The sequence below is a fragment of the Cnephaeus nilssonii genome, assembly GCF_951640355.1.
Source record: "Cnephaeus nilssonii genome assembly, chromosome: 10".
Taxonomy (NCBI): domain Eukaryota; kingdom Metazoa; phylum Chordata; class Mammalia; order Chiroptera; family Vespertilionidae; genus Cnephaeus; species Cnephaeus nilssonii.
Genome location: NC_137081.1, coordinates 33376624 through 33401990, shown reverse-complemented (window position 1 = coordinate 33401990; position 25367 = coordinate 33376624). Strand labels below are relative to the sequence as shown.

The 25367-nt window shown below is 50.0% G+C and overlaps 1 protein-coding gene across 3 annotated transcripts in view; it reads right to left on the bottom strand.

Annotated features, from left to right (window-relative positions):
* The window catches only part of AGAP1 (ArfGAP with GTPase domain, ankyrin repeat and PH domain 1), a 413559-nt gene that overhangs the window by 183914 nt on the left and 204278 nt on the right, over positions 1-25367 (bottom strand). For all 3 annotated transcript variants that reach the window (XM_079783223.1, XM_079783222.1, XM_079783221.1), the window contains exon 9: positions 22119-22211. In XM_079783223.1, coding sequence (XP_079639349.1) covers positions 22119-22211 — 93 coding nt within the window. The remainder of the gene's footprint in view (positions 1-22118; positions 22212-25367) is intronic.

Below are 25367 nucleotides of genomic sequence, written 5' to 3'. Positions count from 1 at the left end.
ACTGGATTTTCACTCTATGTCCAAAACACTATGTTCACTAAGTTATGCGTTGTTGTTGCTGTTTTAAGTCTTTAATCAAAGAGCAAAGGCCTTCTGTTCATGAAAGGGCATCTCTGGCAAACACTGAAAAGCTGAGGACAGAGCGTGTAACACACAGGGCCAGCGTGCTTGTCCCCTCGGGTTCCCCTGGGACTCTCTGTCTCAGCAACTAGCAGAGCCGGGTACACACTACAGTTACTAAGCGGCTTTCTTGCTAGGTTTCGAGTTCCTGGAGTACAGACTGTCTCCTACCAACCAGCTTCTTTTTGTGATGAGCGATGGTGTCTAACACAGATATACACAGTCAGCAAATGCTGCTGGAAATTTATTTGTAGTTAATTAAATCATTTCTCAATATTTTGGAGCAAACTATTTTGAATTAAGTATTCTAAACACTCATGCACAGGAAAAACTGCAAGAAAGAATGAATATACCAGAAAGCCTGGCTCCTATTCTTCCTCCTACCTATGAAATTTATAGCAAATAATGCCTTTGTCACTCTTCACAAAATTAGTTTGACGTCAAGTAAATAGTCATGGCCCTAGCTGGTTTGGCTCAGTGGATAGAGCGTTGGCCTGTGGACTGAAGGGTCCTGGTTTCGATTCTGGTCAAGGGCACATGCCTGGGTTGAGGGCTTGATCCCCAGTAGGGGGCAGGCAGGAGGCAGTCAATCCATGATTCTCTCTCATCGTTGATGCCTCTATCTCTCTCCCCTTCTCCCTTTCTCTCTGAAATCAATAAAAATATATTAAAAAAGAATAATAAATAGTCATCAGTGGCTACCTGTTCTTCATCAATGACATTCCATGACACTCATCGGACGTCTCAGCCATCAATTGAACATGTCACACAAACAGTACAACTTTGTAAAAAAACTTTGCCGTTCTGTCCCAACACTCCCTGCATGTGCTCCCCGGCTACCTTTTCATGCTCACAGAAACTTTTTACGTCTAATCAACGTACTGACGAGAAAGGAGACTTCTCCCATATGTCATTACTGGGATGTAATGATGCTGAATGTGTGTTTACATATGTTTATCTTTATAGAATGCAGAGCTGATGGTGGGGTAGCTGCCATTTCCTGAGCTGTTACTACCTGCCGCCTGCTTTACAGAGGGTATCGATGATGTTGGAAAAGGGCTGTCTGATCATTCCTATCCTACAGGTGAGCTAACTGAGGTGAGGAGGGGTCTGCCTGAGGCGCACAGCTGGTAAGCAGAGTCTCGTTCTACAAAGCTCAGATCTGTGGACCTTCCAAGTAGTCCTGCCTCCGACCACTGGTGCTTGTATTATGAGCCTTTATATTAAACGTTCCAGCTTAATAAACACTATTACTTAAAAAAATTTTTTTGTTGTTAATCCTCACCCAAGGATATTTTTTCCATTGATTTTTAGAGTAGAAGGAAGGGAGACAGGGAGGGAGAGAGAGAGAAACATTGATATGAGAGAGACACATGAATTGGTTGCCTCCCACACGAACCCCAACTGGGGCTGAGGATGGAGCCTTCAACTGAGATATGTGGCCTTAACCGGAATTGAACCCACAACTCTTCAGTCCACGGGCCAATGCTATAACCACTGAGAAAACCGGCAAGGGCTTTTTTTTTTTTTAATGTAACACTGCTATCACATTTAACCTATTCTCAAAACCCTGGGACTCACTCTCCATCCGCCCGCCAGTTCCTGGCCTGCAGTTTAACAGGCGCCTTCGGAACTTTTTGCAGAGGTCACCACGAAAAATGAGCGTTCACGGCGGCAGCATTGCTTCCCTCCTTTCTGTGCTCGCATCTCTCCTGCCCGGGTTCCGTCTCTCGGTCCCTCAGCTCCTACCCAGGAGGCAGCTTCAGGGGAAACCCCAGGGGCCCGATTCTCTGGAGCCGTTAGGATGCAAACAGGCCGCCTCTGCGAGGCAGGGGGTTGGCTGCCTCCATCATCTCCCTGCAAAGTCGATGAGCCCTGAACTTCTGGAAGCGCCCGTGTAAACTGGTTAATTTTAAACGCCTGCTCTTAAAACGTGATGCGCATCCATGTTGTTTGAAATCCCAGAACCCCAGGAGAAAGATGGTGATGGAACACGAGAGCCCACGTTCCTTTTCCTGAACAAGCGCGCTGCTGCCTGCAGGCTGAGACGTTCACTCTGCGATGATGACGTGCCGCATTCTGTGTGTGACAGGGTTTTGACGCGATCCCATACTCCCACACAGGCCCGGGGTGTGTTTCCCAGGTATCGCGTCTTTGGGTTGCCTCCCCGTTGCTCCCTGCGGATTCCTCGGGCCACATCAGCAGCCCTCTAACTAGCACTCACCCCCTGGCTCCTGATCAGGGCACCTTTAACAGAGAATGAAGGTAACAGAAGCTGATGACAGTATTTACAGCATCAAAAGTTTGCTTCCTTAGGGGAAACGGGCTAAAGGGCTTTCGCGGCTTGCTGTTCAGTTTACTCTTTTGATTGCTCTGCCACTATGTAAATCAATTTGTTAATGTTCCTTACAAAATGCATGAGCCAGTTACACTGACAAACACACAAAGCTCATTCGTAATTAGCAGTTAATTAGTAAGAAGGAACAGATGCTGTTAGAGTTTCAGCAGGCGAACAGGTTCTGTAAACAATGCTTATAAATCTAAATGAATTTATTAACCACAATACAACTGTCAACATTTTGTTGGCAACCATACAAAATATGGTGGAATCCCCAAAATGTCTTCACAATGTATTCATAGTCACATGACAGCGGGGCCTCCGCAGCCACGGGCTGGCAGTTCTCAGCCAACCGCTTTGTCTTCCCGAGACACGGCCGGCAGGCGGCTTAGTCATTCCTTCCCACCTTCACCTTCCACTCATACTGATGAGGACGTCTGATGGGATGGAACTTTCTGTGCTGGCAGGGCCAGAGCCCAGGACCCAGAGCCCTCCAGCAGTTCCCGGACGGACAGAAACGCCCCCCCCACCTCCCCCCGCCCCCCCCCCCCCCAAGAAAAAGCTGAGTGACAGGCCAGGTAACACAACAAAGGAGCAGGCAGAGAGGACCAGGGGAGGAGGGGCCCTGCCTCAGGGAAGGGCAGGTTTTGAGGACAGGGGCTATACGAGCAGCATCTTAAGCTGGGACGTTCAGGAGCTGGAGAAACAGGTTACAAGCCGAAGAACCTCTTTGTGGAAGGTGGGGAGGCGCCAGACACAATGTGCTTGGAAACCGAGAAACTTTATGGGGTGGCTGGGAGCCACGGGGAGGCTGTCTGGAACCAGACCAGGGCTGGGGTGCGGCTCCTGGGCCTGCCAAGGGCTTAGGACATCTTGGTGCAGGCAGTGGGGAGCCACTGGGGAGGGGGGGTAAGCTAAGGGGTGACAGAATAGAAGGGCCATTTTCTGAAAGCAGCCTCTGGCCTCAGCGTGGGACATGGGTGAAGGGGGAGTACAGGGGGCGGGGGTGGCTGTCCCTCCAGGGAGGCTATCCTGCAACCCAGGGGGAGGGGAGTGAGAAGGCAGGGATGAACACGGCGGGGGGATGAGCTCTCGAGGCATTTCCTGTGGAGGTTGAAGCCTGGGAGGAGGGAAGGTGACACCAAGGTTTAAGCAAGTCTCTTCCTGATCTGGTTCCTGAAAGTCATTCCCATTCACCGCAGCTAATGAATCGCACGCTCTGGTGAGACCACGCAAATGATTAGAAGGTGGGACGAGGAGTCTGACCACCTGCCTCCAGAGACCGGACGTCCCCCATGTCGGAGAAGCCGCACCCTCGCCCTGTAGCCGACCCTCAGCTTCTGCCCAAGTCCCCACCCTTCACACCGCTCGCCAGCCGCCTGCCTGATTTCAGAGCCTTTCATTCAGGGGTGACCTTTCATTTAAATGGCATTTTCCTAACGTCTTGTGGGGACCTCCTTCATGCCAGTCTGCAAAATGACTAATGGGCAAAACGAATGCCAACTCCAGGGGACAGTGCCCCCCAAAACTGACATTCCAGATAAAATATTTTCTCAAGGCCAGCACTGAATGTGTGAATTAGGAGTTGTAAGCCGGGTCTGGCCTGGAGAGATGGGGGACCTCTGCCCTCCTGGTGCTCACGGCCTTGGGGCACTCAGCAAGGTTAACCAGCTCTGTTCTAGACTTCGAGACGCCTCCAGCCGTTTGAACCAGGAAAAACTGGCTTCAATGTGAGTGAATCTCAACAGAACAGCTCACTGGGCTGAGCCAGCCAGTCACCTGAGCGGGCCAGCTTGGGCTAACTCGGACCCAGCCCAGGGACCAAACTATTTAGGATGTTGTTTTACAGAATGAGCTGTGCCAAGCAGCTGGTCCTGAATCACTTTGGTGGGTTGCAATGAGCACTTTCTAAAAAAAAGGACAAAAGAGAACAGATTGGAGTGCAGTGCACTGAATAAGTATTATTTCACAGAACTTTCTTTCAATTACACATAAGTGTGCATATATGTACACATACATGTACACACTACATCATAACATAAGACATTTCTTACTATGTGGTGTGGCCAACCAAGTCTGAAACATGTGGAAACAGCCAGTAAAAGGTTTGTGGGGACTTTTGTAACTATCACAACATAGAAGCATGGCCAAAGCGAGCTCAGATGGACACTTGCTCTAATCATGACACTGGTGTCCCTGACTGGGAACTCATGTGAAAAAGCAAAGGCATGTGTTTAACAAACCAGCCTTTCTGAAGCCTCTGCCTCGGGGCATCACAGAGCCACTGGCATCTGCCACCTCAGGACACGGCCATCAGTCCATCAGGCAGCGCCCGAGGTGCATGGAGATGCTCTGGCCTGGCCGAGGCTGCTGCTGCAGTAGCAACCGAGTGGCCTTGCCCAGGCAGCTCTCAGCGGGTCAGCACGCGGGCCTCTGTCCGCTGGCCCCTGCGGCTCCTCCCTGGGCAAGGCCAATCTCCCCTCAGAGCTTGGCCACCAAGCTCCTGTACCCCAGGGTTTCAGGGCCTCTGCCTAAACGTGATCATTCCAGCCAAGCCATGAGAGAGTAGAGCCGGAGACCCAGACGACCCTGTGGCCAGATAACCCCCAGCTTACACAACCCCTGCCTCTGGGCACTGCCCCGCATGTGCTCACTGTGCTGGCTCCTGGGCACCCTGACCCAGGGCTTATGAACTGGGGGACCTTGGGCAAGCGACACCTCCTCCATACAGGCAGCCAGGTTTCTCCCAACCACAGGCCTCAGGACCACAGGGCATGTAAGTGCGCTGGCAACAGCACTGGCCCACCTCCAGCCCTCCATGACCGCTGGCTGTTAGTGTTACTTTTATTGTCTCACCTTCTCCACTGATCATGCTCTTCATGTCACCTCCATGGAAAACCAACACCCTTCCCCGATTATTGGCACTTCGCATTCCTGGGGACAGTAGGAAGGGGTGGACAAGCACAGGCTGCATTCCAGCGTCACCTGCAAACCAGTCCCCCACCCCCATAGAACAGTCCGCCTTCTCCCACTGGGACGTCTCCTGCAGGTTCTAAAGCTTTGTTCAAACCGGCAGAACTGACTCGTGGGTGTGGCCTGGGCAGCGCCAGGCCCGAAACACTGGGGTTGACAGAACATGGTAACGGTGGCAGGAGATGAATAAACTTACCTACGAAAGGCTGGCTATCTGCTTAGTCAAAGGCTGAAGTTATGGAGGCCTTGGGAGGAGAGACCTTTAAGGCATGATTAACAAAGGAGGAAAACAAGGGGAATAAGATTCAACTCTGAAAGTCTTGCAGCTTCTCAACGCCAGAAATCACTGCTAATAACACTGAAATCAAAGGCAACCGAGGAAACTGTGTAACGTACATCAAAGCAAATGCCAACATGCTTAATTATGAGGTTAGCAGGCCAGTGGTGAAGATGCCAACAGGAAAACGAGCCACCTGAAGCAGCCACTTCACACAAAAATGCAATTAGTCACTAAAAATGTTTTTAACAAATGGTAATAATGGCAGTTTATGTTTTCTAAAAAATAGGATACAATACCGCTCTATAGTACTCATTAAGACTAAAACAACACATGCACACGAGTGTATGTATGCACACACACAGAATACCCAAATGTAGACTTAAGTATGTAGAAATAGCTCTTGTAAAGTGAATTTGTATGTTTTTCCTAGAAAACAACTCAGAAATATAGATCTAAAGCCTTAAAATCCCTGTGCCCTCTGGCTAAGCAAATCTACTGTTAGAAGCTTATGCTGGGACATCGGGAAGAAGGAGCACAAAGCCGGGGTCCCTGTGTCCCTGCACCCGCTGCCCTCAGGGGCAGGAACCAGGGGCTGACGGGGATCTGTGGGGAGGACACTTCAATGGTGTCCCTGGGGCCAAGGCTGGAACCAGAAGCAGGTTCCAAATGGCCTGTGTAATGTGATCCCATTTAATAAGTACATTAAAAGACAAACCAGTTATTGTTCTATTCATTCATTCATTCATTCATTCATTCCCTAAAGAAATATTTATTGACCACCTATTAAGACAACAACTGTAACCAAGAGTCAAGACTTCTTCCCTAATGGAAACCAGAGCAGGTGGGACCCACCAGGGGACACACCCTGGGGGTGGCGGGGCAGGATGACCGGAGAAGTAAATTTTGTGAAGTAACTTTCAGGACAGCATTCTGTGAGAAAACATGTAAAATAAGAAATGCAGAGCGAGTGATGACAGTGGAGTTAACAAATAAGAAACTATGGTGAGGAGACTCCTTTCTCCCTAGTCAGATGCCCCGCCTGCCCGAGCACACCTCCCAGCAGGCAGAGGAGGGCCTTACGGCTCCCTGACCAGCCCCATCAGTAAGGCAGGCCGGTAATGCCACCGGGCAGCTGGGAGGGCGCCACCTGGAGTACAGGTCCCACGAGGGTTCCCATTCTGTCTACTGGAGCCAGCACCTTGCCACCCAGCTCATGCCTCCGCCTGCCTCTCCTGTCCCTGGAGCACCTGTGCCTGCATAGCGTCCACAGTTTACATTAAGCGTGACCTTTCCCGTGTGCACTGACCAACATGCACACAGACTGAACTTGGAAGATCAGGGAATACGTGTGTCAAGTCTATAAAGAAGGAGTTCTCGCCACAACTTTATGCTTAACAGATTCAATGCTAAATGTAAACAGGTTCTGCTTTTCCTGACAAAAAGCAAAACATTACCACCTATTTTTGAAAGTTGACACTGAAATAAACATCAATTGCCCTAACTGTAGCAAAAGCATAACGATAGTTATGCATGCAGGTGATCGAAGGGGAGGGCAGCAGAAACAATAACAGACTGACCTAAAAGGAAGGTAATGATATTTTTCAAAATGTCTTTTATGTTGCTTTTTGGGCCATAAGCACAGTCAACAAGACATTACAAATGTGTTCTCCGCAGTGGCGCCGAGGCCACCGTGCCGGCAGCTGTCCAAAGGCAGTCAGCGTCCTTCCAGAAACCCGAAAGGATGGCAGTTCCTTCCCCTAACCAGCACCAACACGCGCATCATTCCGATGTCATTGCCAGGCTGTGGAGAGCAGAAAGGGATGGGATGGGAAGCAGACCCCAGCGGCTCCCGCCAGCCCCGGCTCACTGTGCCCCTCGGATCCACACTCAATTTCAACCGAGGACCCGGCCTCATTTTCTCCCAGGATCATTTCGAGGAGCAATTTGCACGTTTCTACAAATGGTCTTTTGTATGGTTATTCTTGCTGAATTGCAAACAATGAGAAAAGACTTTCATAAATCAAGTCGACCATCTCCTCCTCTGTAGATAATAAAAGGAGGGTTTACATTAGGGGAAAAAAAAATCAGGGGAACCTCCCTCAAACAGGAGCCGTGGAGACGCGTCCCCTCTGCTGAAATTACCCAGGCCCTCGAACGCACTGGTTACCTTGATGAGAGCGCATAAAACCACAGTGTGCCTGCTGTGTTTAAGGCATCTATGTTTATTTGCTTCTGCAAATATGAATGTGGGCAGTCCGAGGTAAGCACATATCTAATCTAAGTGTGAAAAACATTTTTACTGCTCTGGGAATAGTCGCTGTTAACTGAATGCAACAACAAAAAAGGGAGGAAAAAAAGAGCACACGCGGACCCCAGGGAATTACCAAATCAATTAACAAGTAATTCGGGAACTAATTTCTATATTGCCTCTTCGCACAGAATTGTATCTTTAATTTCTCCTGCAATAAGCATCTTGGTGATGGCCCTCACACGCGCTGCCGCTGCAAATGAGTTTACAAGGATCTCTTTTTGATTGGCTACACGCATTATTCCTTCACAGTTCAGTGCGGCCGCAGCCAAGTGCTCCACGATATTTAATTATACCGGTAGCTACCAGTTACCAATTTGCAAGACCCACAGTGAGTACAGTACATTTGAAAGAACTAGTAATCAACTAATTAAAACCACAGTGAATTCCAGATACTCCAATTACAAGCAACTGCTGTGGAATCCACTTAGCGATTTCTGCATCCAGGGGGAAGGAGATCGGGAAGGTCTGGCTGCACCGTGGGGCCAGACCTTCTCATTCACCCCGTACAAGAGGGGAAAACAAGCTTTGATGCCCTTACACACGCACACACAGACCCACACCCACGTGCGCACACTCACACACATGTGTGTGCACACGCACAGTACCAACCCAAGGCCCCTCAGCCCTGGTGCGGTGCAGGCACCCGTCCGCTCTGAGCAGGCCCTGGGTGTGCCCTGTGCCGGAGATTCTAATCTACCCGATGAAATCACACTGGAAGCTCAGCAGTGGGCCAGACGACCACAGGTTGTGGAGAGAAGCAGACCTGTGTTTGAATCCTGTCTTTGTATTATGCTGGCTTGTGAATGCTTGTGAGCAGAGCCTCAGCTCTCTCATCTGGGAAACGGAAAGATTACCGCCACGAAGCCTCGCCGGGCTGGCGGTGGATCAGAGCCTGCTGGGGAAAGGATGCACCCAAACTGCTCCCCCACCCTCAGGAGCCAGACCTTTTCAAATGTCATGACCTTTATTTGTTCTCTCCCTCATGTGTAAACAGTCAGATCAAACAGCACAAAACTTAGAAAAAAATGCCTGGCTATAATACAATCAAAATATCTTCAATCGTTACTCGTTAGTTCTACGTTTATTAAAGCTGGAGGATGAAGAAAATGCCCATGATGTCGACATTAATAGTGGGAAGAGCATTGGAGTAAAAAAGGATGGGTCCGGGACCCTGCACACAATAATGTGTAACCCCGGGAAAGTCGTGAACCTTCCTGCGACTCAGTTTCCCTCCATGTAAAGTGAGGCTACTTGCCAACTTTAAAGACAGCACTGTAATTCCACAACAAACACGAGGAAAGTATTTGGCCATTTGGTCAAAAAAGGGAAGATCACAGGGAAAAAGATGGTTAATACATAAAGAATTACTATATGTCAATGTATTGCAGAAATGTATGTTCTTTATTCTGAGGTAAATTACTGAAGAAAACCATATAAACTCCTGAGCAGAATTACAATTTTCATGCAGAACTGACCTGAGACCAAACCCAGGCAGACGGGAGGGTAGCAGGCATCCTGACTCCGGTCCTACTCCCACCAACCACACAACCTCCACCATAGCAGCACCTAGCCACTCCTGCTGTTTGATGAACGAACTGACAGGCTTTTAAAGGAAAAAAACCCATAGCTATTCTCAGTCCCTAGGGTTCATTGAGAACCTACCATGTGCCCACCCTCCAGGGCCCAGAGTTTCCGCTCACCCTTGAGTTTGGGGACTGCCCCCTATTCTCACTGGATCTAGCTCACCAGGTCCACTCACTCCCAAAGGCTCCTCTTCACCACCTCCCCTGCTCCTCCTCACCCAGGGCTCCTCCTCCTCACCCCAATTCACCAGGCTCCTCCTCCTCACCTCAACTCTTCCTCCTCATCCCCCCTCCTCCTCCTCCTCCTCCTCCTTCTCCTCCTCCTCCTCAGTAAATTCCAAAATTGCCCCCACTTGTCCCTTCCCTCCAACACAGGAAGGCTAAACAAGCACTTACCTGCCTGTTCTCAGATGATAAATCAATGACCATTGAAAAAACAAGTCACATGGAACAATCTTAGCTGTCCTTTCTTTTCTCTCAGGCGGTGAAATGGATTTGAGTTGCACATATTACTATGTTAAAGGGCGAGAAGTACTTAAATGTACGGGTTTACATGGAACAACTGCCCTTGAAGTTTTATTTCGTGGGAAGGCATTTCGTGGCACTTAGACGCCTAATTCACACGGTACCAGGGGGAAAACAGGCTTTGCTCCCCTCACACGTGCACACGGACGCACATGCACACACACGGACCCCAGAGCACTTTACTCTAAGACTATGCACATTTGTTAAAAAAAAAAAGTTGTTTTCATTTTCTAAACCTACTTATTATTGAATACAATTCATTTTGTTAACAATGTTTTTAGAAAATATCAGCACAGTATCAAAGTATCTCCCCTTAGTTATTCATCAATATCTTCAAAGGGAAAAATGATAACTTGCGCCGAAACCGGTTTGGCTCAGTGGATAGAGCGTCGGCCTGTGGATTGAAAGGTCCCAGGTTCGATTCCGGTCAAGGGCATGTACCTTGGTTGCGGGCACAACCCCAGTAGGGGGTGTGCAGGAGGCAGCTGATCGATGTTTCTCTCTCGTCGATGTTTCTAGCTCTCTATCCCTCTCTCTTCCTCTCTCTGTAAAAAATCAATAAAATATATTTAAAAAAAAAGATAAAGAAAAATGATAACCTGCAATGGAGAAACTCTGCAGACCCCCCTCAACCAAACAACCAGGTGAATGCCACCGATAATAAGCTAATATGGACGTCGCGTGCCCCTGCTGAGGGCACTGAGGAGGGCGCAACAGTTTGGAGTGTTCCTGCCAAAAATGCATAACCCCTATCCAAGAGACAATATGGCGCAGCACAAATTCACTCTCCAGGGTAACTGGTCAGGACTCCATATCAGTGAGAGGCCATGAGAGGCAGGAGACTGAGGAGCTGTCTCGGAGGGGAGGTGAGCAAGCAGAGAAACCACCCAATGCCAGTCGGGTCCTGGCCTGGATCCTGAGATGGGCGTGGACCAAGGTCTACAGGTGAGCTCAGCTGCCCCTCTGCCATCGCCCGGGGATCATAACGGTGCCTGGTGACGGAAATCTGTCACCACTAGGGAAAGCCAGGAGAAGGGCATATGGCAACTCCGTACTACCTGTACGACTTATCTTCAAGTGAAAACTTAGTTCACAAATGTTAAATTCTTTAAATTCTCCAATAATCCCTCCCCCCATTCACTTGTGTTCCTATTCGTCCAGTTTTAAACCAAATGCACAAATATTTTCATGTTCTAATTGTAAGATCCTGTTTTATGCTCTCACTTATTATGTATAAACATGTGCGCACCTTCACAAATCTTACAATGGATCATTTCAGTGGCTGTCTATCAAGGCATATTCAGCTGACAATCACTAACTTCACTCCTTGTTTGCTGGACGTTTGTAGTTCCCAGGTTTTAATATGATAAGTAACTCTGCTAGGAACGTTTTTGTGCACTGAAGTTTTTTCCCCTTTCTCTTGAAGAATTATTCCCTAGGGGTAAATTTCTAGGAAAGAGATTATTGGGACAAAGTGAATAAAATGTTTTATGTCTTGCATGTACTGCTAGCAACACAGCAATGCATTTCCCAAGCTGTTTTTTCCTAATGTCAGCTAAGAGTAGGATTTTATCATCTGTTGTTAATTATAAAACAAAGTATAAATTGATTTCTCATTGTTTTAGATTTCTAGTACTTTAGGTATGAGCAAAGAAAGGCCAAATATCCATCCATGTCTATTTGCTTCTTGTTATTTCCAACCTCTTCTATGTTACTCATATGTTTGTATAGCTGGTACATTCATACTTTTCTACAAACTTAATTTTATGCATATTAAAAACAATATACATTATTTTTCTATAGAAGAATTTTTTAAAAATTTATTTTAGAGAGAGGAAGGGAGGGAGGGGTGGAAGAGAAAGAGAAAAACATCAATGTGAGAAAATTAATTGGTTGCCCTCCACCCCCCATACATGCCCCGACTAGGGATTGAATCCACAACCTGGGCATGTGCCCTGGCCAGCAACTGAACCTGCAACCTTGTATGGGATAACACTCCAACCAACTGAGCCACACTAGCCCAGGGCCACAGAAGAACTTTTGACGATTATCACATTCTTGTTTTTAGCACTAATTAGAATCAAGAAGGCTGTTGTTGATGTAGACTGAATGGGGTAAAAATTTGGTTATTGTAAAAACAGTCCAGAGTTACTAAAATTTATGAGTTTGACATAAACAATTCTTACAAAAAAATTACATAATGAAAATATTTGTTTGGATGAAATTTTGTATGCATGAACACCGAAAAGCAGCAGAGAAGTTTGAGAAGAAACCAGTTTTCTTGGTCTTGACAAAGGTTTTATTCTTTGAAGATTAAAAGATGTACTTCTGTGTTTCACCAAAATATAGTCTCCTATGTATTACACGAAACAGGTAAATTTAGAGAAAATGGAATTAAAAATTATTCTCTCTTCAAATATATCTTTATATATATAAATGTATATATATATATAAATTTTAAACAAACATAATGTATTTTTTATTGACTTTAGAGAGGAAGGGAGAGAGAGAAAAATTGAACTGTTGTTCCACTTATTTATATATTCATTGGTTGATTCTTTGTATGTGCCCTGAGCGGAGATTGAACCCACAAGGTTGAATAGGGATGATGCTCTAACCAACTGAGCTACCCAGCCAGGGCTACATTTACTTTTTTAAACAAACATAAAATTTGTTTTGGAAAAAAATAAAAATAAAAATAACAACAACAAAAACAACCAACCAAATATTTTACACACTAACCAATCTATTGCCATCACTACTTCCCACCTTCCTGCCCTGCCCTATAGACACCGTGGGAGAGGGAACCTCCCCACCACCCCCCCCCCCCCCGAGTGTGCTCTCTCAGGAAGCAGGTGGGCCCAGAGGCGTGGGAGGACCCACACGTCCACACATCAGGGAAGGTGGCAGCAAGAGCCCAGGAGTCAGGGCAGGGAGGAGAGGAAGACACCATGTCGCCTCGGGGACAAGGTAAGTTTCCTGGAACAGGAGCCCGTTGACATGGGCCCTGAAGAGGCAGATGTGACAAGCCCAGATTAAAGGGACCAGTACCCTCCAAAACCGGGGAGCCATGTGTATGTAAAGAGAAAAGAGCCCCAAGTGACTCAGTTTCTAGTCAGGGGCTGAAATCTCTCGTGAGCCAGGCCATCGCGGGAGGACCACGCCGTCCAGGTGCCAGACAGCACGTGATTTCAAGGACGGCCCCACATAAGACAGGGTGTCGGGCTGGGACCCCATGAGGAGTAGACCAGCTACTTGATTTCTGCTCTGGTTTAGAAAAGATGGTCATTGTAAGCACAGGTCAGATCAGGAATGAATGGACAGCAAAGACTGTCCAGAAACATAATCTAGAGAACTCCTGGAGCTGAATCCCAGCTCCACGCCCTTATTAGCTCACTCACCTTGGCGACGTGACTAACCTCCCCCAGCCTCGGACACCTCTCTGCGGCTGGCAGTAAGTTGTGTCTTCGGGTGGCAGAGAATTAAATGGGGTCAAATGATTACAGTGACACAAGCATAGAAGATAATTTGGCCAATGGAGAAGATCCAGTGAAGTCACTTTGGCTGATTATTGGTGCTTCATTTTTCCTTTAAAAATCAACCTTAAGGGTCTCCACTGACCAGGAGTAAGTAAGGTATCTTAACAGTTGCACAGCACGGCATAACGGGGGTGTTAGATGCTTCTAGTGCAGGGGGGTGGGGGTGGGGAACGTCCGGCCCATTGGCTGTATCATTTGGTCTGGCCCTGCCAAGAAAACTGAAGGGGGACTTGAAATTCAATGAATCTAGGAGCTTTATCCATAGCAACGTGACTTTTAAGTTGATAATTTTGTATGGCCCTGGAATGATATAAATATCCAAATGGCCCATGCAGAGAAAAGGTTCCCCACCCCTGTTCTAGCGGGATGGGTGCCAGCAACAGTCTTATTCCAAGTAACAGTTTAGTGCAACTTCAAAGGGTTTGAGTCAAAAGCCTCAAATCAGAATGTTTTGAATCTTGTGTGTTTCCTACTGAATACAACAAGCCTCGTGACGCAGGTTCTTTTGATTCTCCAACACGCTGACAGGAATCCAGGGCCTGGCCTTGCACAACCTGGAAGGCCTAAGGCAGAAGAACATCTGCATGGAGAGACAGACCGCTCTCGGGGTCACAGACCCGAACTCCTGTCCCAGCTCACTAGTCGCCAGCTGTACAGGCCGATTTGTGCCCCCTGCCAAATCCCTATGTTGAAGCCCTAACCCCAACGTGACCGGTATTTAGAGAGAGGACCCTTGAGGTGATCAAGGTTAAATAAGGTCATTTGGGGGAACCCTAACCCAGTGACTGGTGGCCTTATAAGAAGAGGAAGAGATGCCAGGAGTGTCCACACACAGAGGACACAGAAGAAGGCCCCCGTCTACAAGCGGGGAAGAGGGGCCCCACCGGGACCAACCCTGAACGTCCAGCCCCCAGAACCATGAAACGTTCACTTCTGCTGCGCACGCCGCCCAGCCTGTGGTGTGTGTGGTGGCGGCCCTAGCAGACCCTAGCAGAGCCGCACACTGTGATGCTGGGCAACTGACATCGTCCGCCTGAGCCTGACTCTTCTCATGGGTGAAACGGGGACCATCGTACCTACTACTTCCTGGCTCAGGGGAAGACAGCATGAAGTCCGGCAGCTCTGGCACTCAGTAGGTTGTACATAAACATAGGTTTACCACGAACCCTCCGGCGGATTGTAACTACTCAGCATCATGAGCCCTGCGGGGATGAAGAGATGAGTGAAGACCCCTCAGATTTAGGAAGAACACGGGACAGTCGCTCCGAAAGGACAAGGCCATTCTGGCCAGCCCTCGGGGCCCTGCCTGCAGGCGTCCCCTCCTGGGGAGCCTAGAGCGCTGAGCTGCCACGGGTCTCCCCTCCGCACACGGCCGCTGTGTGGGAACACGTCAGCTGATGTGGGGCGATCACCACCCTCCGGAGAGTTCTCCAACAGGCAGCCACAGACTTGGCAACAGCACGCCGCCGCCTCTCCTCTCAGGCTCCTCTGGCCCTCCTCCCGCTGCCGTGCTCACTCTGCCCCTCCCGCCTCTGGTGACGCCCACGCGTACCTCCAAGTCCAGTGGAATTGCACCCCACCTCCATTTCCCTCGCCCTCGCCCTTCCAGCTTAGACTCCACCACTGCTGAGCGCCTGGGACTCCTAGGGTCCTTCCATCATACCTCCATGCCACCCTACCCACCAGTACTGGAGGCCGGGGCTTGGGGTCCTCACTGCTCCTCTGAGTCGCAGACTTCTTACCTACTCTGTCCCCAGGCCCTGGCAGAGTACCAGGCATGTCTGCACAGGGTGGGGGTATGGCTGTCACAAACTGATCGAGTCTGATGGGAAATAACGCCCAAACCTAACATCTTACCGACTCCACAAGACACAAATAAATTCCGGCGGTACATGCCAATGCTAGCTTTGAGAAACGATCCTCTGTTTGTGAGTTTATTATTTCTGAGCTCATAAGGAATTGGATATCATCATCATCATTGAACTTTTAAAGAAAACAAACATTTTGCTGAAATGCATCACTTAGTCAGATAGTGCTGCTTCTGGATTATGGATACATAGAGGACACATTGAATTTTAAAGTGAACTTCCACTCTTGGAAATAACACCCTGTCTGCTGGCAGTTTATATCGTATCAAGCACCGCAGCATACGTTACTTTGCATCTCTCTCCGGCAGACCTCGGGACTAAGGGAAGTAATATTTTAAATTATTGTTCAGGTTTATATTTATAGGATGGATCATGTATTTTGGTTCATGTCATGTCTGTAAGTGTCTTGTAGAGACCACAGGGCCACACACCTACATTGCCAAATGGGTCAGAGGACGGGGGAGGCCGTGCCCTCCTCGTCCATAGACGGACAACTGTAAATTCCCATGGAAGCATCCAGATATCCTCCACTGTTTGGCCGACGACCGTAGGAGATTTGAGGAATCGAATTAAAGGCTTGTGAGGCACCCACCTGACCCACTCAATTAATAACCGTAATTGGCTGAGCGTCTGGCCTGCACCAGGCTGGCCGCAATGCTCTCAGGGAGTTGCTCACCCAAGTGAGGTAAATGAGCTCTCGGGGCACTGGGGGCCACGTCAGCAAATTACCTGCTTCTGGGGCTCTAAATGGGCCCCCGGTGCCCGGGCAGAGCCGATTTGCCACATGGGTGGACAGCCTATTCCCAGGGCGCCTTCTGCTCACCTGGCTCCTCTGTGCTCAGGCTCAGTACACAGGAGCCCTCGTCATGATCCCTCCACAGATGCGGGGCAGAAGGCACGGCACCTGCAGCATTAACTCTCCCGTGTGCCCCAGACAAAGAAGAGCACCCCACCCCGTCTTTCTCTCCCCATCTCCAAGTTTCAGCTGGGTATTAGAATTTGAAAGCACATGACATTGAGCAGTCGACCAACCAGCTGTGAGCAGCGTCAAACTTTCAGGAGACGTGCGAGTGAGTGTCATTAGGTGGCTTTTCTTCTGCCGACGCCACACAATCCAGCCCTCGCCTTGAGCCCAGGTTCCAGGCAGCGCAGGTCAGCGGCCTGCGGCAGGCAGGCCGAGGGGATTAACTCCAGAGGTTCCTTTCACTTAATGGACAATTGCTTCTTTCTGCTCAACTGAGAATCGAAACTGCGCACAACTTCAAAACAGTTCACAGGACGGTGGGTGGCGAGTGCTTCGGGAAGTTCCACCGCTGCTCTTCCTCCCCGGCCTGGGAAGGGCTGTCCCGGGGATGCAGGCGGTTGTTGAAAAACCTTTGCTCTCGTGGACCGCCACTGGAGGTGGCCACAACATCCGGGTTCAAGGTCAAAATTAAGACTCTGACAAACCTTGGGAAGCCGGTGGGTGCCTGTGCTGTATCATGGGGCATCATGAACATGAGATGCTCACCAGGTCCCCACAGAACCTCGAGGCCCCAGGACCCAGGAAGTACGCCCTGGCTTGACTCGGCAAAGCCAGAACCGAAGAGCGGGTGACCCAAGTGACCATCCTGGTTGACAGCACAGCTCAAGTCTCGCCACACACACCTCTTCACCTGAATGTTGTCAACGGCAATGCAGACACGCTTCTCTCGAATTATCGACCAATTCATGAAATAAATTTAAAAATTTCCAAAAGCAGTAAGCTGATAGTGTTTTGTCCATAAATCTCTAAAAGTTCTCTGTGAGTCCCGTTAGCACTTAAATCTTTAAAAAACAAGCTGCCGGGCACGGGACGCACTGGCCATGCTGATCAGGCCTGTGGGTGCCTCCGAGGGAGCTGCACTCGGGAGGGTCTTCGCTGCAGCCTCCTTCACAGGGCGGCCCCAGGCCCTTCCCGTACCCCCGCTCCACACCCACCCCGGGCCGGACCAGCCCGCGTGGCCCGACGAGGAACGTGGCTTGTCTTAAGGAAGAACAGGCTCCCAAACAGAAACAAAGTAACAGACACATAATAAAGCAAAGAGCCCGGCCAGCGTGGCTCAGTGACTGAGCGTCGACCTATGAACCAGGAGGTCACGTTTGATTCCAGGTCAGGGCACATGCCCGGGTTGTGGGCATGCAGGAGGCAGCTGATCAGTGATTCCCTCTCATCATTGATATTTCTATCTATCTCTCCCTCTCCTTCCTCTCTGAAATCAATAAAAATGTATTTAAAAAAATAAAGCAAAGAGTCTTTTTTGCTCATTTTCACTAAAATCTCACAAGACAACATCCTGCCTCAAGATTCAGTGGTGTTTTACTGGTCCGCAGCAAATGTGAACTATAGATTGTTTTTTTCCGTTGTGTAAGCATGACAAGACACACTGATCAAGATCTTAGAAATGCAAATATACTGGAGCGCATGTTAGTAAGTGTGGGCGAGGGGAGGCGAGGCCGCTGGGTCTGTTTTTTGGAGGGAGGGAGCGAGCGTCACGGGGCCTGGCTCTGGCCGGGAGTCTGCGGGGTAGGGGGTGAGGCCAGGGCCCGGGCTGCAGATCTGTCCTGTAATATAGAGATTAAAAAATGCGAAAGGGAAGGAAAGAAAGGAGAGCACACAGCTGCCGTCCCCCAAACAGACCTCCCATCTGCCACCCATGATTTGCATGTCACCTTCTCCGGGCTCATTTGTACTTCATTAACTGCCATTGACTTAACAAGATTTATGCAAATGACACCATAGGAGCTCCCCAACTCCCACTGCAATCAAGTGATTATGTATGTACAACTCTCCACAGCAATGAAAAATTCATACGTGACAGGCCACTCGCCGCCGAGCCGGGCCTCTGGCTTTCTCTTTTCCTTGCTTTGCTTTTTAATTTTTATTCCAGTAGACTTATCTTATTAGGAAAGCAAGAAGACACTCTCTGAACCAAATCTCCTCTAAGGCCTCAGGAAGGACAAAAAAGGGGGAGGTGGGCCCAGGTCCTCAGGAAATGAAGTTATTTTGCAGAAAATAAGTCATATTCTTGATGAGCAGCCCTTCCCCGGGAACAAGGGAGAGAGGAGATCCCTGCCGGCCGTGACCCTGCTGGCTCCCACCTGGGGAAGAGCCTCCGTCCTCACCGTGAACAGGCTGTGAGGCGTGAGTGATGTAATTCACCGGAACACGGACCGTCTGTAGGATGAGTCAGGTGGGAGCGTGCTCAAGACGGCCTTGTCTGTGTCCCAACCCATCGGTACAAGGTCCCCGTGGGGAGGGGCACAAAGACGGCCGCAATCAGACACTGGCCTGCCCCAGCCAGTACCATGACTGGCCCCAAGAAGGTCGTGGAGGTTCCCAAGGGTGTGAGCGGGGGAAGGGGGTGCCCAGCACGCAGGGCAGGGCTGGAGCGAGGGCTGAGTGCGGACACAAAGCGCCGTGCTTCTGGTGAGAAGGACGGAACATGCCTGTGGCAGAAGCTTCCCAATGGTTGAATGGCTGCTCCCCCCGAGAGCCACGAGCGCCCCTGTGCTGTCCCTGGGGAAACTCGGCCCTGCAGGTGCAGTCTGAGAAGTTTCTCCTACGCAAGCACAGGTACTCTGTCCGAGGTCAAGGTCACACATGTTACACACGGGGTTGCTTTCTGAAGGCTCCTTGCCAGGCAGTGGAGAGGCTGGAAGGGCCAGGCCCCATCCTGACCGCATCTTATGCTCCCTGGGCTTAATGTAAAATAAGGAAAACACAGCCACCCCAGCATGGCCATGTTTGGAACTCAATGGGATGCTGTATGCAAAGTGCTTCATCCTATATAATAAAATCCTAATATGCAAATCGACCGACCAGTGGAAGGACCAGCAGAACGACCGGTCGCTATGACGCGCACTGACCACCAGGGGGCAGATGCTCACTGCAGGAGCTGCCCCCTGGTGGTCAGTGTGCTTCCACAGAACGAGTGCTGCTCAGCCAGAAGCCGGGCTCAAGGCTGGTGAGCACAGCAGCAGTGGCGGGAGCTTTTCCCGCCTCTGCTGCAGGCAGGTGGTAAGGAGCGAGGGGTCCAGGACTGCGAGAGGGATGTCCACCTGCCGGCTTAGGCCCGATCCCTGGGGAGATCAGGCCTAAGCCGGCAGGCAGACATCCCCCAAGGGGTCCCACACTGAGAGGGCACAGGCTGGGCTAAGGAACCCCCCCGCCCCAGTGCATGAATTTCGTGCACTGGCCCTCTAGTAGAATAATAATAAACACTAATTTAACTGTCCTTTATTCAACAAACAGGTCTGTCAGGTGTCTGGAACATGCTGGTGTCAGCAATGCCCCTCAGGCTCCTTCCTCTCAACCCTCTCCCTTCCTTTCGGCCAGTTGAAGTCAACCCTCGGTGGGGGAGGGGAGCGGGGGAGGAAATCAGACTTTTGCTAATGATCTCGGCACCTTTATAAACACGGACACACAAGCGTGTGAGATAAATCTACACAACCGTCCACATACCCACACCACCTGGGGGGCCCACAGAGAGGCGCCGGCAGGTGCCGAGCATGATGATTCGAAGATCCAGACTTGCTGGAATTAAAAAATTCTCTCTGGAATCTCCACATGCCAGTGTTTCAAGGGCCTTGGATCTGGTCCAGCGCCCCGTCACAGATGCAGACCCTGAGGCTGGACATCCTATCAGGTGTGGGTCTCCAGGATGAGCTCACCCGTGGACACAGCATGTGGGGGGAGTGTGTGTGTGTGGGGGGGGGGAGGGAGGGTGGTGGCTGCAAAGAACAAGGAATCCTGTGCACGACTCACCGGGAATGCAGACCTGACTTAGACGTCCACAAGGTTATTTTGTTTTTGTTTTTGGACCTGCACGCAACCTGGGCGCGGAGGGACCCGAACCCGGGACCCTGGGGCCGCAGGCGGACGCTCTGTCCGCTGAGCTAAGCCGCCCGGGGGCCACAAGATTATTTTGAACATTCGCAATTAAAAGGCTTCCAAGGATTGGCTCAGTTTACACTTCAGGGTTGACGTCCTTCCTCACACAGACTGGACACCAAGCCTCCGAGGAGGAGCAGGTCCCCAGTGAGCGACTCCGGGACCCAGGGCCTGCCTGGCCTGAGCAGCCGCCCTCGTTGACAGCAGGCGTGAATGAAGGGAACAGTCTAGTATGAAGTTCTAATGTCCCCAGAACCAATTACCGAATGAGAGTAAGAGGGCAAAAGGTTTTTATAATTCTAGCTAAAACAGTATCAACAGCATAAAAATCACACATTACCATTACGTCATGCAGAGAGCTGGGTTTATAGACGAACACACCGAGAAAGAGTAAGTGTGCGTGGACCTCCCCAGGGAGGGAACCGCGAGAGGGAACACACCCACCAGCAAAGGGGACGGAAGTGGGTTTTTCTTAATGGGGCCCCATACCAGTCCACACTGTTGTTGGCCAGGCTGTGAACGTGTCTTGTGAGGAACCCTGCGGCCTCCCTGCTCTGGTCCCCCCATGACACGGTGCTAAACAACCCCCCCCCCCTGCCCACATCTAACCTGTTCCTCGTCCATAGCAGCTACGGCTACATTCCCAAAGACTCGGGCCCTTTAAGGGTGGCCAGTGCCAACACAGGTTCCTATAGCTGCAGAGAACCGCCAAGGTGCGGGCAGAAGGGGTTGGTGGAGAACGGCCGCCCAGAGGGTCATCGTGGTCACAGCGAAGTCCATGGGAGGCAGGGCCGGCATCCTGCCCACGGGCTTTCCCCGTTCAGGCGGAATGCACTAAGAACCAACTGGCCTTCTTTAACCAACTAAAAAATGGCATTTCCAGAAGCCACAGCACCGGGTTAAACTCTTCATTTTCCTTGGAAATACAGCAGCAAAAGATGTCATGTGAAGGCCCGTTCTACTTGCGACATAAAGCAATTTGGTGTCTGGTTTCTGGGCTAATGAAAACCTATCCAGGCTAGCAACCTGGGCCAAAACAAATGCTCGCATTCAGTCCTCTTGTGTAATGAGGAAGTTTAATTAAGGCCCCCCATTACAGCTGTAAATGTTCCTTTATATAATAAGGTCTAAATGAAACCGAACCTAATCAAAGTTACAATTCCTTCATTAGCAAATTACAAACAAGAGCGCACAGCTGACACACCGGCTATGATTATCACAACTAATTGCCTCGTTGTTACAAACTAGCCTGAAACGGTGTTCAGATGTCCGTCTGCGAGAGCAAATTAGGGCCACGTCGGGCTATTCCCGGGCTCACAAGGGGCTCTTGTGCGGAGATCTGATTTACCCCCGTCGACCGGCGGCCGGCGGCCCAATCAAAGCCCAGCTACAAAGGCGGCCTTTGAAGCCAGCTCAGCCCGGGACGCGCTCCATATGCAGGCGGGCAGACCGCACTTCATTAGGTCTGTTGTCACATTTTCCCTCTTCTTATTCTAATGATCCTATTTTAATACACACAGGAACCTCTTCTAATTGATGTCAAGTGAGTGACTTCCACATTCATCAACAGAGCACATCAAACAAACCTCGGCGCGCGAGCCAGCGTCACGGCCAGGAGAGACGGAGGTGTGTCTCCGCGGCAGGGAAGGAAGGACGGGCAGCGGCGTACCTGTTTAATTGGGATGGCTCGGCCGCTCCCGATGCTGTCTGCACGACTCTCCAGGCCTTTCTTCTCTTTGTCTGGGTCACTCCCTTTCCGAGACTGCAAAACGAAAATAAAGTTAGCATTTGGCCGGGGCTGCGGCTCACAGATGGCACCAGGTCTGCCCATGAATTGCGCACTTTCTGCAAACATGTATTTGGAGGCCAGGGAGGGGGTATGTACGCAGACATCGGCACACGCACCACAGAAGCAGGCTGTGGATTCTTTCGTCTCCACGGATGCGTCATCTTAAAGAGAGAATTTTCTAAACTTTTCCCCTGCAAAATTATCTTTTAATTCTTTTTTAAAGAGTTCAAAATTCAATTACTAGAAACCAATGGACCATATAGAAAAGTAACGCCCAACAGGAAAACACATTCCGAAGCTGCCGCTAATCCAGCCGGGGAGACAAGGGCTCCTGGCTGCTTGTTGGGGAACCCTGCGACATAAATGCACACATTTAATTAACATCGGAAGCATTAAAAAAATTCTATTAACGGCTCAGCTGTGCAATGTGATGGTACACGCTCGATTCATATCGAGGTGTCGTTAATGCTTTTTATTGCCTCGGCATGGTTAGGAAACAGCAAATTCAAAGTCAAACTCGTGTATAATCCACCCCCGCCCCCCCAAAAAAAATAACAAGTGGGAAGAAAAAGTTGAAAATATCTTTTTTGATGAGACGTCAGTACTTGGGGAGAAACGAGCAGCTTGGTTTGCCGAGCTCCTGGGACAGTTTCCCTGCCGTGCATAAACAGCCCGGGAGCTGGAGACCAACGGGAGGGGAGGGTGGTGGTGCCCAATCCGGGAGCCGCACCTGAAGTGGCCGGGACCTGGGGACATTGGGGACCGCCTCGGCGACATCTCCAGCTCTCGGCCGCACGGGGAAGTCGGAGCGCAATGGTTCCCTGACAGATTTATTTCATTATGAGAGAAAGATCTGAGACTCGTCCTCCTTAATAACTGTGCTGACAAGTGACAACTTCACTCCATTACTTTTCAATGGGAACATTACTCACGCAATATTGAAAATGGAGAAACATTTTCGTGTGCTTTTCAAATCTGAGATGATGTATGAAATGAGCAGGCGCGGTGGTGACCGGTGCTGCCGTGACAAGGGAATGACACACACTTTCCAAGGGGTGTGTGTGGGGGGTGCTGATCTGCGTCAGGGGCGCTGCCTGGGACGTAGGAGAAGGTTCCCTGAGGTAAGCTCAGAGGTGGGGCTCCCACGGGCACAGGTGCTCATCAGAAAGCGTGCTTCCCGACGACCACTCAGGGAACACCCACGTGCCAGGCGTTGCGCACTGGTCTTCCTGGGACGGCCGAAGCCCGGAATGACAGAACAGGAAATGAAACAAGCAACACACAGAAAGCTGCAGGAGAACCTAAAACGGAAGGCTTATCCCTGTGGGCGAGAAGGGAAACGGAGCTATTTATCAGTTCCTTGCCATGAATTTTAGCTAGGGGTTAGGGACTCACTTTTCTCTAATTAATACTGTGCAGTAAGAGCCACGCAATAATCCCACATTCTCTTCTTCCCAAGCCTCAATTCACGGGAAAGCTGAACTCGAGGTTTCCTGTTACTTATAAAGTAAGACTCAATGCTCACAGGGATAATTTTTAAAAATTTAAATCAACAGAGATCATTAAAGGTACTTTGGGAAGCTTATAAATTTGGAAATCCATCTTCATTACTCACTACTAACCAGAATGATTAACAAAACAAACACGAAAACATTAACGTCTCCCTCGAGGCAGCACATCTGCCCCCGTCGCTCGGAGCAGGACGCTCAGGTTCCGGGGGAGGCGGGACTGAGGAGACCCACTCGGTCCGTGTTGGATCACACTCTCCGGGATGCGTGAGAGTGAAGCACGGCCAATACACAGCGGACAGTAAATTCCCCAACAACTAACGTTTTGGTGAGAGCCCTAAAACTAAAATTTCCAGGAGAGAGTGGTGGCAAGCGGTCAGGCAGAGGGTCTGCTGAATCTCAGCCCACGGTGACGTTTGCTGCAGCACGCTGAGCACAAGCCCGACCACTACACTAACACAGACCCGCTGGACAGAAACACTGCCACACACACCAACCCCCAGGACGGTCCCCGGTTTTGCCGCCAACTCGGGGACGACAGCCCCAGGAGCACAGCCTGCATTCCCGCTGCAATGGCTCTGTGAAGTTGTCGGCTACGCGGCAGCGCTGGTCCCACCGCCTGTGCTGGGAGTGACTGCGGTGCGGCTGCTTGACACGCACAACTAGAAACCTAACAAGAGTTTGTGCACCCTCCACGGAAGGCCGGCAACACGCCCAGAGTGACTGCCTAGCCTGGGCAGACACTGAACACAGAGGGAAGGGAGGTGGCGATGAGCTCGTTATCGCTTCCCTCTCTGCGGAAATGTTCAACTTTCTCCCATGGGATGGAAGAAGCCAGGATACGAAAACCCCATCAACCGCCTGCCACAGGGACAGGAGCTTCGTGGCAGAGCCCACATGCCCAACAGAAACCTCCTCTCCCTCGAGCCCAGCGTGACCAGAGGCTCGGGGACTCTGCGGTGGCCATCCGCACCATCCTTCTTACCTGGTCAGTCCTGCTGCCTTATTTTTACGGTGAGTTTCTATGAGCCGGGCAGCGTGTACTCACCATCTTTGGTCACGGGGCATGCAAGGCTCTGTGTAACGGTGTTGGCATGATACAGGGAGCTTTTAAAAATACCATGTAAGTAACACCGTTGTGACAATGCTCGAAGAGAGGCAAAGCAATGCCATGCACAATGACAGACACAGTAAAGTGAGATGAAAGCATGCATACAGACAGTAAACACCAAGTTCAAGGCGGGCTGCTCCCTGGACAGCGAGGCGGGGACACACGCGGGGGCTGCGACTTTCACGACTTGTTTACTTCTCGAAGCAGCAGCTTGCCGTGGAGGAGCACACAGCACGGTGAGTGTGTGTGTGTGCTTTCCATTCCTACATGCCTGAACATACTTGCTAAGAAAACATCTTACCCACACATACATCAGGGCTACTATGTTACCCTAATAGTACTAAGAACCCCTAATACAGAACCAGCAATTGAATGGCTATAGCCTTTTTAACCTTCCTTTTCTCAAAACAATAATTTTTTTTAAAAAAAAATTAAGCAAAATAATATATAATTTAGTTTTTGATTAGTAAAGTACAATTCCGACCACAAATGAAACATGTAATCTCCTAC